This window comes from Anopheles merus, chromosome 3L, assembly GCF_017562075.2.
Source record: "Anopheles merus strain MAF chromosome 3L, AmerM5.1, whole genome shotgun sequence".
Lineage (NCBI taxonomy): Eukaryota > Metazoa > Arthropoda > Insecta > Diptera > Culicidae > Anopheles > Anopheles merus.
Window position 1 is genome coordinate 13245998 of NC_054085.1, and position 15060 is coordinate 13261057.

Here is a 15060-nt window from a genome sequence, read left to right on the forward strand (position 1 = left end):
CTGTAGCGACGGACGAGGCTGGGACTACATACCACCTATATAGCGCCAGTACTCACATATGCCTTTAAAATAGTGGTGGGAGCTCGGAATCGGACCTACCCGATTCCGATTCCGTATTCGGAATCAATTCCGGAGCCGATTCCGATGCTGGAATCGATTCCGATTCCGCAACCGATTCCGGAGCCGATTCCGGAGCCGATTCCGCAGCCGATTCCGGAGCCGATTCCGGAGCCGATTCCGGAGCCGATTCCGAAGCCAATCCCGGAGCCGATTCCGGAGTCGATTCCGGTGTTAACTCCGGAGCGAAATCAGTCCGGGAATCTCCATGAGAATGGATCTTTTACTAGTAAATTTGGATTTTTGCGGTTATCAATACGTAGTATGATTGGACCCAAACGCCTTTTTTATGGCGATGCCGAAACTGACTCCGTTTGGTAGCCAATTCTAATTTATTAGCCATTTCCGATTCGAGAGCCGACTTCGATTCCGGAACCGATTCCGGAGTCGATTCCGGAACTGATTCCAATTCCGGAGCCGATTCCGATTCCGGAGCCGATTCAGGAGTCGATTCCGGAACCGATTCCTATCCCGGAGCCGATTCCGGAATCAATTCTGGAGCCGATTCCGGAGTCGATTCCGATTCCGGAGCCGATTCCGGAATCGATTCCGGAAACTGATTCCGGACCTACTATTCGGAATCGATTCCAGAAAACTGCGGAGCTAGCCGGAATCGATTCCGACAAAAACTTCATTTTTCCCATCACTACTTTGAAACATGGACACTGTCCAAATCTGAAAAAATCCTGAAAAGCGTTCGAGACGAAGGTGCTCAAAAGGATTCATTTTACTTATTTTAAAAACATATGTTACATTAAATACAGATTTTCAATTTTTTATCTGGAGATAGCTATATCTCCTCTCATAATGACGTATTTTTACGCCTGCTCGTCAATCCGGATGGATAAAGGGCATTGTAATTACATGGTTAACCGCTCACCGAACTCAAGACGAAACGAAGGTAGTTTAGGAAGGCAGTTTTTACGCATAAATATTTAAAATGATTTGCCACTTTTCCCCGAACCAACAAATAATGTCTCGTTGTCATTGTAAAAGTGACAGTAAGGGCCACATCGGCTCGGAAAAAAGCTCGCCTTCAAAACCGAATAACCTTTCACACCAAATTACGCACATTTCACTACGCGTCAGGCTGCCAAAGAAAATACTCTCCTTCCAAAGGCGACGATCAGATTTACTTGACATTTTGCCCAATTTGTGGTTGTTGTTTTTTTTTTCGCCTAGTGCTGCTAGGCATTACAAAACAACAGTTCCCATCCATACACTAAGTGCTGATGCTAGCTAATTCTCACTCCCACCCCAACCCCCAAGTGTCTAGTTATAGTCCTCCGACCGCGACTAAGTGGCAAAGTGGCAACATAATTGTGCACCAAAAGCACCACACCAACGCTGCGTTTGCAACACACGTTGCCAAGACACACTTTCGAAGGTTTTGAACTGAAGCAACAATGCAACCTTTCGTCTAGTCAGGCGAAAGAAGCTGTACAAGTGTTTCGGCGTAACGCGAAACGACAAAGAATGGGGCGTTAGGCGTTAGGTGGATAGAGCTAACTCTCAGCGGCTTAACCCGGCGCTGATCTGTCTGCCTGTTGGTTTATTGTTTTTTGATTGGTACGTTTCTTTAGTACGGTGTTTGCTCGGGTGCTATTACACCCGTGTACCGATGTGTGCCGATTATAATAATCACTGCAGCAACAAATTCTACCTCAGTTGTTGCGGATTTCTTATTGTTTGCATAATTGCCCCATGCGCGTTACGTTCGGCTTATCGTTTATCCAAGGCGTTGGCGTGCCTGGTGAGTATTTATAATAACACTAGTTTCCTGCTGATAGTCTGGGCTGTATGGGGAGGGATTAGGAAACTTCCCCCCGTGGGGTCCCGTTTCCGCCCACCCACCAGTGTATAAATTATTGCCAATTGTTGTGTTCTCTCGCTTTCAGCACCTCGCCTGGGCATAACACGGTTCGTGTATGTTCACTTCTCTTCAATCAAACATTCAAACAGGGAGGAAAGAGGGTAAGAGTATGGTGGTGATTCCATAAATTTCTCACGATGTACTAATGCACGCGTGTGTGTGTGTTTGTTTTGTCTTGATCGGATGCACGTTCGTGCGTGCGGTCCGTTACACTCCGGCTTTTTTTTTGTTTCACTTTCCGAATCACTTTTCCCGCAAGCTTACGGGCACAACACAAGGCAACGCGCACACACACACACAGGGGGCTCCCTTTTTGGGGTATTATTTTATAGAAGTATTGCCCGGCTACGGCTCTCACCAGTAAACTACCGTTAAATGATTACTACATCTCGAAGGAGAAGACACGCTGTATGTCTTTTTGTCTTGGTTGGGGTTGGTAGGAAGGTGCTTACAAATTATGAGCGCCATCAGCATAATGGCGGGAAGCAGAAGAATTAGGAAGTGCACTCGTTTATTGCACCCCGTAGCAAGTGGTAGTGTGCATTTGTTTCGCTGCTTCGTAGACGTAATGGAATGGAACTGACTTTCCCCCGGCCAGTTCGGAAAGCGAAAGGAACGCTTCTACACATATGGGAAAAAACCAGGGGATGTTGTAGAGCGATGCATTAATAAAATTCACACTCTTTGCACTAGAAGCAGAAGAAGAGATACAGGTAGGACTTTCTTCCCTTCCCACACACACACACACACACACACACACGATTCACACTTCTAATGAAGGAAGTGGCATCCACGGCTTAGGTCATTACAATATACATCAAGCCCTATGCTGTTGTTTTGCTTTCGTTTCATTAACCAGACAGGCAGGTGAAAAAAAAAATGTGAATTAAATGATGAACACTTCAACCGTCGTCTTGGCCCTTCGCAATGTCCACATTAGCAAGTGGTGATGCGGAAACCAAATGGAAGTTCCGGAACAGAAGCAAAGTTTATTGTTTTAAAAGGACCACTTTTGCTGCAAAAACAGAAAGCTTTCGTTCTGTTGTTTTGTACCAAGCGTGTGGTAATAGTATGAGTTTGGCTTATTTTGAAGCTTATTTTCTCACATTGATAAAGGGCTAACGCTCCGATAAAAAACGGGCTTAGGATCGTAGTTTCAGGAAGCGGCTAAAGTTACGTGCCCTCTTCGCGTTCGTGCTATCGTGCGTTGTAGCGTACAGTAAAGCTCTGCTGCGCGCATGGGAAGTGAATTTCTTATAAAGAAATAAAAACCTTTAGCCACACGCTGCTGTTGTTTGTTTGCCATGTTGCATTTTTTAATGCGTTCATATTAAGCACAGAGTGCTAATTCATTCATTTAATACTCTCTTAAAGGTAATGTTTTTTTTTTATAAAAACATAGAAAAAAAGAATAAAATCTTCATGTACACCTGATCTTAAAAAACAGAACCAAAATGTAATGATCACTTTACAAATTATGCTCTATAAAAAAGAGTTTCGCTTTAGAAAGAATAAAACACAACACGCTCTAATGAACAAAAAAACACGGGCTGACATAAAGAAAACAAAAACGCTCAATCCACTGACGTTACAGAATCAGCTGTCCGGCGGTGTCGGTCGAGACAGACACGCACCGTCACGGGTTGACCGCTGGACCATATGGTCGATTGGTGGTGGTGGTGGAAGCCTGTTAGCATCTGAAGCCGTACTTCCTTCGATACCAAATTTTATACCGGGCGGCTCAGGTGTCGCCGGGGGACCAACGCATTCGCTTCGATCGCTCGCACCACATGGTCCGTGCGTATGGTGGTGTGGTGTTTTGATCCACTTCACCAACCAACCCAGCCAGCCAGCGATCCGTCACACCGTCGACAGTAAAAAGAAGACACCGTAAAATGCAGCAGAAAGGGCTCACTGTAGCAAAAGGGTCGGCTTTGTTGCTGTCCGAAACGATGGGGACGTTGTGGTGCGGAGTTGAAAATTAACGTTCATCGAATTACAGTTCTTTTTTTGTGGAAGGGTTCCCGCAGGAAACGGATCGTTTCGGTTCGGTTGCCGGATGGAGACCCTTTTCGTATCGGGCAGGAAATTAATGCTAACTCTTCCCTGGTGCTGGCTGCACCATTTTCGATTCGATTTTTTAAACTCATATTTTACAAGCTTAAGCAAAAGATAGCTAATTTAATAGCGTAATCATAATTTATTGAGCCACTGTCATATTGCTTCAATAATCATTGTAATCATTGTATTGCCAAACATTACTGATTGCCCTTTAATTAAAACCTCCCCGGAAATAGAGTCGGCGATGGTGACCCATCAAAGATTAGGCCCCAATCTAGGACGGCTTATTGATGACCAGGAACATGCTATCCGATCGTAAGGGCAATTAGCCACACATCGCGAGCAAGGTTGAGGTTTGCCAACAATCGGTGTACTTAAAAAGCCGCTTCCTAGTCAACTACTGTTAAGAGAGAAAAAAAAACGCTTACCTCCATTCCGATCTGTCTCATGATGATTACTGGAGCTAAGGTTGGGTCTCGGCTTTACGCGTTATCAATCGATAATACACCCCGAACCACCGCGACCACTTGAAACGGCAGATAGCGATAGAGGGTATTGATTTAATCTGCCTCTATCTCGACGCACGGGCAAACCACCTTTTCGGTCGGTCTGACTACACTGCACCTGTGCAAACGTTTCCACCTAAATGGAGCTTGGTTTCGGCTACACAACTTTTTTTTAGGATGATTCAACTAGTACAAAATGCTTCCCTTTGCTAAACACTTTAAAAAACAAAACCAACTGGCACCAACCGGGCACAATCTTACGGCAATGAATCGCTTTTTTTTGGCTGCCTATCTGCGTGACGTCAATTTGACGAGCTTGTTCATCCCAGTGGATCGAAAAGTCGAACAGGAGGAGCCTGACCTCTAATGATACGCACCGTTCCCTTCCGATGGGGCCACAACACAACCGACTTATGATACACACTTTGACACACGCAGCACTTGTAACACGCAGGCGGGCCGAACCGCACACGACGCCGATCGCGTGGATGTGCAAACGTATGTTCCGTTGATCGAGAGCTCACTTCAAATACAGGTGATCGTCACTCGTTTTTTTTTTGTGACCCTCAGCTTCTCTTTTGCAAGGTAGATGAACTCCGTTTTTTTCCGTTTCTAAACTACACCACTGCCCGCATCAGCACAACCAAGCTACCGAAAAATGTTAGGTACGATCGCAACCGGATAGAAGGTGTGTCTGTGTGCTAGGGGCGATCGACCAGCAAGTTTTCACCTGTGCGCACTCGTCGACGATGCAATTGGAACTCGTGTGCTGGGTCAGCACGAAAGCCACCGTTTGGCGCGATTCAGTGCTCAGACTTCTGCTCCCAGGGAATGTGAGGCTCGCCTTTGCCTCAGTTAGAGTGAGATAACGCCAATACAGGCCATTTGTGAGGGAATGTGAGGGGTATAGTTTCCCGGTACACTGTTTGGAAGTGAGAGAGCGTGAGAGTGTGCGCAAGCGGAAAAAAGAGCGCAAAGAGTGTCCATTTGCTCGCAAAGATAACGAACACTATGAAGCCTGTTGGGACAGAGTTCCTCGTTTGGATGGCTTAAAATACACTCTGTTGAAATGTGTATGTAATGTTGTAAATGTTATGATGTTATTTTTATTAAATGCTTCAAGAGGACCACGCGACCCGTTGAATTTCAAATAAACAAATAACAAATAGCAAAAGTTTGCGGCAAATATCAATTCAGTACAATTTTTGCAAGAATTGTCCTGTGCAGTGTAAATCGCATTTTTCCTAAAACATTTAATGTGTTTAAAATCCATAAAATTAAGAATTTTATGTACAAATCGTATCAAATAAATGATATAATATCTATATATACTATCTGTTTTATCATAATAAAAGTGCTAAATTTAATATAAATTTACTATTATGAACTTTAAAATAGGAAAAAGTAGAATATAACTCCATTGCGATCATCGAAGATTCGTAATACAGTATTATAGTATCCGTAATAAAATAATAAAGTATTCAAAAATACATTTTGGTTTCTTGTAAAACAGCCTAAAATATATTTCAATATTCATTTAAAAAAAATCATCACAGACAACACATTGCCACAACATATCTGGACTGAGTATGATGAGTTTGGGTATTTATGACAAAAGTAGGTTGATCCAAGTGCTCAATAAATACAAAATGACTTTCATTTGCTTGTTATTATTTGTTTGTTTTTTTCACATGTGTGTTTATTAGTTTTAAGTTATATTCATTATTAAACATTTTCCCATTAAGCATGAGACTGATGAAATTACCAAAAAAGTGTGTTTTAAAACGCACATTATGCTACAGATTTTTATGTTTAATTCCCCAAAGCAACTTAAATTTATCCATTTTAACCACATTTCATCCCAATGTGCAGCTTTGGGAGCAATATCAAGATATTTAAGCCTCAAGCTTTGACGAGAGTAAATTTTAAGTCACAGAGAGAAAGAGAGAGAGCGTTTTGGCCGCTTTAGCTTTTTATTTATTATTCCTTTAATAACAACTTTATCTGCATTTTTTGTTATTGGTACATCACACAAAAGTTAAGTTCATTTTTATATGTTTATACACTACATTTGTACGTGGTAATCAGTAGCTTTTCCTGCATGTGGGAACAACATTAGCTCATTAAAAACCCCCAAACCAACCGTCCAACAGTAAAACAAATATCATTAGCAGGTGGAAAAAAATCAATCCATCTAACGATCGATAATTTTCGCTACTGCCACTAACGGCGATTCGCCAGATTCACATCCACATTTCCCATATTTTGTGCATCAATTGCCGAAGTTCATTAGCGCATCTCTCCCTGCTCGCACCTTCTTACCCATAGACGCGCGCGTGCAAACTTTACCAACCAACTCATTGGGTGTGCCGATGAGAACGGTCATTTGTTTTCCTTCCCGCCTGGACAACGGATCCTACGTGTGGCTGCGGTTTTTGTGTAGCTCCCGCATGTATGGGGCCCTGCATTAAGATACAGTTTTATGCATAACTGAGTGCAGTTGGCGGAATTGTGATAGCGGTCGAAGGCTGGCGCTACTACCGGTGCGTTTAAGCTCGATGGCAGGCACGGGCAGGCGTGAACTGTTGGGTTGGATTGAATTTCAACCACCAACCAGGAAGACGGTATAAACAACGTGTGCAAAAATGCGTTTTGACGGGTTGAGTGACACGAGTTTTACCGCATGGATCGTTGCTATGATTGACTTGCATATTTTATGTTTGAATAAATACATTTTTGCAAATATCATAAATTTTCTTCTAATCTGATCTTTATGAGCATTTACACCCAATTTAAATCCCAAATCAGCTCTAATGTACCGTTCACCGGACTGCCATAGTGCAAATGCAACCGTGCGTGTGCGGGTGAGCGTGGATGATTATTGATCGCATTTTGATGCTAATGGGCTACTCGAGCCATCGATCCGATTTGCCGCAGCTCCAATCAACCGCATTGGTGGTCAAGCATACGCTCGTTGCCCGGTGAATCGCAACGAATTTATTTGCCCCTCTTATACCACACTCTTCAACCTCTTTCTCTCCTCTCTTGCTAAGTGGAAAATCGTTGTTGTATATTCATACATAAAAATTAAAAATTCTGCAACTGCGAGGATCGCAAAACTCACACCCCAAAAGTTCGATTTTGACGATGTGTACGGTTAGTGATTTATTTATTTTTTCTTTTTCGTTTGCACATATTGGCAAAATGTAAATGTGCTCATTTTTTGTGCCATTGTCAACCGGAAACACCCTCCCCTCCCCATCTCCCTGAAAGAGAAAGGAGGAAGAGTTCCGGAAGTAAAGAATTGACATTGCTGCTTTGGAATTGGAGTTTTGCTAACGACTTGCTTAATCGAACGTGACGCACGCGCTTCGAAAGTTTAACCGCGAATGGGACGCGCTTCTCTCGATACAAATCACAACGCAGCACCCGCAGCCAGCGTGCATTGTACCGTCAACGCTGTTTGAACTTTGGCTCGAAATCTCTCCCGCTTGTGAATTCGCTAGACAAAATCCGCAAGCGTGTGTAACCATATGATCGCTCTCTACGACAGTTTTTTACAATCGACAGCAGGTGAAATGTTGTGTGTATTTTTTGTTCCCGGGAAAAGTTTTCGGTCCGTTTACATCTTTTTTTTTTGCTCGGTTTGGTTAATTGATGACCAAATAAATCACACACTTAGGCCAAAATTAGACAGTACAGCCCCATGGCAGAGGAAAAGAAAAACATCACCCCAAACCAACCATCGACCTCAATGAAGGCAATTTCGGACAAGAGTGTGTGTATGTGTATGTTGGGCGGTGATTTAGGTTGACCGCGAAGGCCGTCCATCTAAACATTGCTGCCAGTTGGTACCCGGTATCCGTCATAATGCACTCCTCACTCAGTGACTGGCGGCTGTCGATTTCTCTGCACACTTTTTTGTTGTTAGTTTCTTCCATGTGGGGGAATTTTCTTTTACAGTTCGTGTGGTGCGGTGCTGGATAACATTAATAAAATTTCAATTATCGCATGAACGCTATAGTGCATTTCGCGGTTTTTTTGTATTGGAAGATATGATTTATTGGTTGGATTTTCTTGTTCATTTTATGTTTTGTTTTTTGCGTGATGAATTACACATTTAACGTGTTTTTATTAACCGAATTAATCCCGGAGATTTCTTCTGTTAACAGTTACATTGTTACATTTTTACTAATTTACTTATTCTTACTACTTTTTTATAGTATATTATTCTTTTTTATAGTCTATAGTATAGTCTGTTATTTATTCATTATTGTGTTTCTTGTTGTTTATTTTGTTTTGTTTGACTATGGCGATGTTATTATATCTTTAATAATATAACGTTTATAAACTATATAAAAGCGGATTTTGATAGTTTTGCATAATTTTGATTTATCATCAATAGATAATCCTGGAGCCAAGTAATTATTGCATCGAAAGAATGGATATTGATGTCACAATACAATATACTAAAAGAAAAATATATCCATGAGCTGTGCTAGAAACCAAAACAAAACAGCCTCTAAACTACGAACGATAAATGATTTAATAAGACATAAAATTCTCACATAACGTGCAACCAAAACAAACAAAACCATAAACATATAACAACATATGGAAGATGGTGCTTCGTTCCTAACAAAACTTTCACTACTTTTTGCACCTGCTGCACTATCTATAAACTAATGATAAAGATTACACCAATAAGAAGTGAAATGGAGGTAGGCCTTTTTACCTGTTTTTTTTATTACTTTTTTATAAACCTCCCCATTTTCCAAAGAAGCGATCATATCACACCTAATACGTTGTGGCGATCGATCAATTGATGCGCGCGGTTCAAAGCAAACCAAATCGAGCGCATAGTTATCATAATTTGACTGCCACACTCAAAACATCATACATGTAGCCAAGTTTCTTTTTAGAAATTTATCATTACCACGATACGTGCATAATGAGGGAGGAAAACATGATATGTGCTGTGTCTGACTGTACTGGGTGCCAATTCCGGCAAACGTCTGAATAATTGAGATCTAGATCATGAAGAATCTTTCACGAAGAGCGTAGAGATTTGATCGTCTTTTAAGGAAAAGAGGGAGTGAGAGACGGGGTAAGGTGTTAGATATCATTTTGAAGCGGATAAAATGTGGGTGAATCATTATGCGCTCAAAATGAGCGGGGGGAAATGTGTTGAAAAACAAAAATGAAATTACACGTAACAGTGCTGAACTTGGCTTGGCGTAATAAAGTTGCAAATGTAGCACAAACGGTAAATCTAATGATGATGGTTGCTGCCGGATGAGTGTGGGGACTTTTTGGTCATTTAAAGTCGGTTCCTTTAATGAAGAAACATTGCGGAATAATTAACCTAGAACTAGATATAATTAATTAAGTGATTTTTTTATTGAAAGAAGCAGCACCAATTAGAACTTATGTTAACCGAGCGCCAAACTTCTAGGTTAAAAAGTAGGCACATTCTAGGACCCATTGTTGAACATGATCTAGATCTAGTAACGTGTTCAAATTGATTTTTTGTTCCAATCCTAGTAACCTATACAAAACAACTGTAGAAGCCAAACTCGCCCTGTCTTGATGTGCAAAATGGCTGAAACTGAAAACACTGACGCGCTAGAAAACTGTGAAATTAAGCTGGAATGTACAGAAAATTCTCATCCTTTCGAGGTATGTTTTTGTTTTCAGAAAATTATTCTGCAACTTATATTCACCATCGCTGTATTGCAGACGCGCATCTTCATGATCGCACCAGGAAACGAAAAGCATATTGGTCGCTATCGTAAAAAGAAATTAAACACAACACTGGATGACCACCTACTGTTTGAGAATCGCATCCTGTCCCACACTCATGCTTTACTGTTGTTTCAAGAAGGAAAGCTGTATCTTAAGGTGCTTGAACGGTTGAAATGTGTTCTGAAACACTATTCATAACTTATCATATACTTCTTGAAAAGGATCTTTGCAGCTCAAATGGGACGTACCTGAATGGTGAATACATTGGACCGGCCAGTGAGGAAGCGAGCGAACCGCAAGCGCAGCAGCTGAAAACGGGGGATGTTTTGCGCTTTGGAAAACTACGCACCATTGATGGCGAGTTGATTAAACCGATCGAGGCAAAGCTTACGATACAATATCCACCCTCAGTGCAGGTTGAAGGCAGCAAGCAACCTCCCGCAAACTATACCCCCTGCGAGGGTCAGCAGCTTGAGCAAACTACACCCGTGGAACAACGTTCCCGCAAACGCTCTGCTCCTTCTTCAACCATTAGCAAGGCAATCAAGGGAAAAGTGAAACCAATATCCTGCAAAACGGCTGAACGATCAACGGTGACAGAGGAAATTCAGCTCTGCACCAAATCGACGCAAAGTGTACACACTGAGGAAAAGAAACCATCTACCGCGTGTGACAGTTGCGAATTACTAACTCAAGCATTTTACAACTATCGAAAACGGGCACTGATTGCAATTGCCTTCTGTCTAGCGATTATAGTAGGCTACCAACAATATGTAAAATTTTAAATGGTTCAAAGCTGACGGTTGGATTGTGTTTGATTTTAGTACCCTAAAATATACATTACTGTGTCACAGTGAGAGACAAGAGGCAACAATTTCTGTGAAAAATTCAAGCGATATTTTAGTCTCCATTTTCTTTATAAAATGTAGATAAGCACAAGCCTTTATGTATGCACCAATACAGAGGGTTCCCAAGTCCCACAAATCCACTAAACGACCACTAAATGGGTTCCAAACGGCTCAAGCTCTCAACCTAAATGGAACATAAAAGACTTCGTTTAGTAGACGGCACACGACTCATGATATATAACGCTGTGTTCTAAAATACCCGGTCTCGTAGTACAGTCGTCAACTCGTACGACTTAATAACATACTCGTCATGGGTTCAAGCCCCTAATGGACCGTGCCGCCATACGTAGGACTGACTATCCTGCTATGGGGGGATCAATAAGTCACTGAAAGCCAAGCCCACTAGTAAGTGGTACAGAGGTAGGCCTTGACCGACAACGGTTGTTGAGCCAAAAGAAGAAGTTCTAAAACGGCATCTATTGAGCAAACCAGTGAAGCTATGGAGCTTTATTTTTATATGGATACTAGCTGGCCCGGAAAACTTAGTTATTCACAAAAAAAACAGAAATCCATCACTGCTTTCCTTTTTGGGAAAATTGTACCGTACCTGTATCCTAATAGTATCCGATCATCGAGTGTAAACCGCCAGATCTTACACCAAGTGTCAAAGTACTGTATACAACAACAACAAAGCTGCTGTTTGTATGGAAGTTAGAAAATTCCAATTAAATTTAGTTTAGTGTAATATATGAACATTCTGTAAGTCTTAAAACCTATTCTCATACCACAATAAGGTGTGTGCAAAGTTTCATTGAAAATTATCCAGCCGTTTCGGAGGTTGCTCGCAACAAACACCGTGACACGAGATTTTTATATACAGTCAGTCCAAAAAGTATTCGTCTAGCTGAATATTTTACAGAAAATGTCGAATTATGGCCGCAATACGTATGGGGCGATAAAAGTAATGATGAGGTTTGATAAAGGGACCATCAATACACACGTGTTGCTAAAAAAAAACATTTAAATAGTGCAATAGCAATCAAAATACATAAAAAACTAAAAAAAGTCATTTAAGGGGTGCGCAAAAAGTATTCGTCCATCAGACCTTTGGCGTAATATGCGTATGAAAACAAAGATTATGGAATCAAAAAATGTCCTGATCTTGTTCCTTACTGCATTTATAACTATTGGTGACTACATGCACAACGCAAGAACTCATTTGAACCTTAAAAAAGGCGTATTTTTGATCCACTCATCCTACAAGACTTGTTCCAATTATTCTCTGGTAGAAATATTGCATTTCCGGACTACGTGGCCAAGTTCAATTGAAAAATGGCAACTGATACCATATTGAGAGTCTACTAAATCATTTTCATCAGTTTGGTTTCAGCTGGTTTGGTGTTTCGAGCAAATGACAATGCTCTGTATGTTCTCTAGCTCGACTGTTCTTGAAACATGTAATACATTTTTAAGTAAAATTTTTCAGAACTGGGACTCAAAGTACTTAAAACCTGTATTAATATGTTTCCCCATCTCGTCTCCTATCATTTTGAATCATTTTTCTAGCCAACCTTTCCTCACTGAGTCCTAGTATCATGACACCATGGTGCTACCGTTACACGAGAGTTTGTTGCTGCATCTTAGTAGACTGTTTTCGCTATGGTACATGTCGGCCGTATGACCATGGCGGTTTAAACATGTTTTAATATGTTAGTAGAGCCTAATTTGGAATAAATTCCTGAATTATTTGATGCACCTTAACAGATTTGGCCACTTTATGTGTATGGTATTATTCAAACAAAATATGTTTGTAATAACTCACTCATTCAAGCTATTACATGACCAGCTACGATGAAATGCAGCATAACCCATCAACCAAATGTGACCCATCTCTTTTCCTGATCTTATTGGCCATCACAAAATGCATTGATTCTTTGGTAAAATTTGATTTTTTGGACATTAAACCACTGCTTTCGTTAGATTAACCGTCAAGGATGGCTGCTTACATGGCAGTTTGTCACTCAATTAGTGTCAGAAAAATGGCCTAACTCTGATCAAATGAAGGAACGAAGCCTCTCACACATTTTGTAACCTTCAAAAATGGGTAGGATAGGTTATGCATAAGTCAAAGATCGCCATCATGCTCCAATCATTTAACTCTCCCGCCTTTAGTGCCTCTCTGACCGCTTGAAGTGCAATTGAAACAACATAAATGCATTAATTTAGAAGGAAGTCACGAGTAGATTGATAATAATAAATTTAATTCACGTCTACGTAGTGTTTGTACAGCGTAAATAATTAAAATGCTAGATGGACGAATACTTTTTGCGCGCCCATCAAACGACTTTTTTTAGTTTTTTATGTATTTTGGTTGCTATTGCAATATTTAAATGTTTATTTTTTAGCAAAACGTGTGTATTGATGGTCCCTTTATCAAACCTCATCATTACTTTTATCGGCCCATACGTATTGCGGCCATAATTCGCCCTTTTCTGTAAAATATTCAGCTAGACGAATACTTTTTGGACTGACTGTATATAGACTAGCTGATTTACCCGGTTTCACACGCGATAAAATTTATGTCTCGTTTTAATTAAAAATAGAAGAATTTGCAATCCGAGGAGTACAAAAACAATGATTACAATGATTACTATGATTTAATCTCACAGCTTCGATACTTCATATTTTTCGTAGTCACAGTAGGTAATTAAGATCTATGACAATCATCCGTTTGCGTGCGACTGTGTTTTTGGATTACCACGAAATTTATTAGACCCATTCACCATATACCATAAACAGGTACTCCCCGATATATGCTATTAATGCGGAGGCAATCGCGTATCTCGAATATTAGCGTGAGTCGAATTTCGAAGTTATCGATCAAATTATAGCTAATTTTCGTATCATTCTGCTTGATGGGGTAGGTTTTAGCCATTAAATTAGATATTTGATCTGATTTAAACTGAAAATTACAGTTTTGAACCATTTAAAATGGTTTTTAAAATTTGACCAAAAGGGAATTTATTTTGAGATTGACATTTGATGTGTCCAATTAGTATACAGGTGTCCCCCGAGATACGACTGTATTTGGGACCGAAAGAATGTCCCAAAGCAAGGCGTTAGTCGAAATAGTCGTATGTCGAATATCTGTGAATATAACGTTTATAGCTGAAATTGAAGAGTCGGAATCTATGAAATCGTATATTTTATTTGAAATAATATACGATAAAGTATTAATTTTCCTCCAAAAGCCGTTTACACGATATAGATATTCAAAATTGGGGAGTTGTGGAATCTGAGGAAATATGTTTGTAACGGTTATCTGCACAGAAATTCAAAAAAATACATCAATTTCGTCTCAATGACAACTTTTAACTGTCAAAATCAAAATCGTCGTAACTGCGAATCGTCGTAACTCGAGGGGGTCGTAACTCGGGGGACGCCTGTACAAAATTTCAAATTAAGAAAAACGTGTGTAGCGAAATTGCGTATATCGTGTATGGCGAACATCGAGGGTTATCTGTATCCTTTGAAATGGTTTTTAAAATTCGACCAAAACGAAGGTATTCAATCTGTTACATTCGAAATGACAAATTTGTACTATTTTCTCAAAGAACTGTCAAATTTAGAACATACCGTATAACAAAATCACGTATATCGAATCGTATAATCACGTATATCGGGGAATATCTGTACCCATATACAGTGAAACCTCTCTTATTTGACACCTCTCCAATTTGACAAACCCCTCCTATTTGAACATTTTTAAAAGTCCCTTCATTTTCAGTACATTTTTGCCCCTCTTATTTGGAAAACCTCTCAAATCTGTATCCCTCTTATTTGTGTATGGTGTTGCCATGGTTATTGCATGATGTATGCTCAAATTAGCGATTCTGTTTGCAGTTTCCTA

General features: G+C 40.5%; 2 protein-coding genes across 2 annotated transcripts in view; one reads left to right on the forward strand and one right to left on the reverse strand.

Moving 5' to 3' along the window:
- The window catches only part of LOC121599745, a 32100-nt gene extending 26761 nt beyond the window's left edge, over nucleotides 1–5339 (reverse strand). Inside the window, exon 1 of the mRNA XM_041927795.1 lies at nucleotides 4480–5339. Coding sequence (XP_041783729.1) covers nucleotides 4480–4500 — 21 coding nt within the window. The 5' untranslated portion in view covers nucleotides 4501–5339. The remainder of the gene's footprint in view (nucleotides 1–4479) is intronic.
- Nucleotides 5340–10035: 4696 nt separating this feature from the next.
- LOC121599563 lies at nucleotides 10036–11159 on the forward strand. Its single transcript, XM_041927444.1, has 3 exons — nucleotides 10036–10236; nucleotides 10297–10458; nucleotides 10524–11159. Exons 1-3 carry the CDS (start codon nucleotides 10147–10149, stop codon nucleotides 11085–11087), a joined length of 816 nt encoding a protein of 271 aa, XP_041783378.1. The 5' UTR covers nucleotides 10036–10146; the 3' UTR covers nucleotides 11088–11159.
- Nucleotides 11160–15060: the final 3901 nt, after the last annotated feature.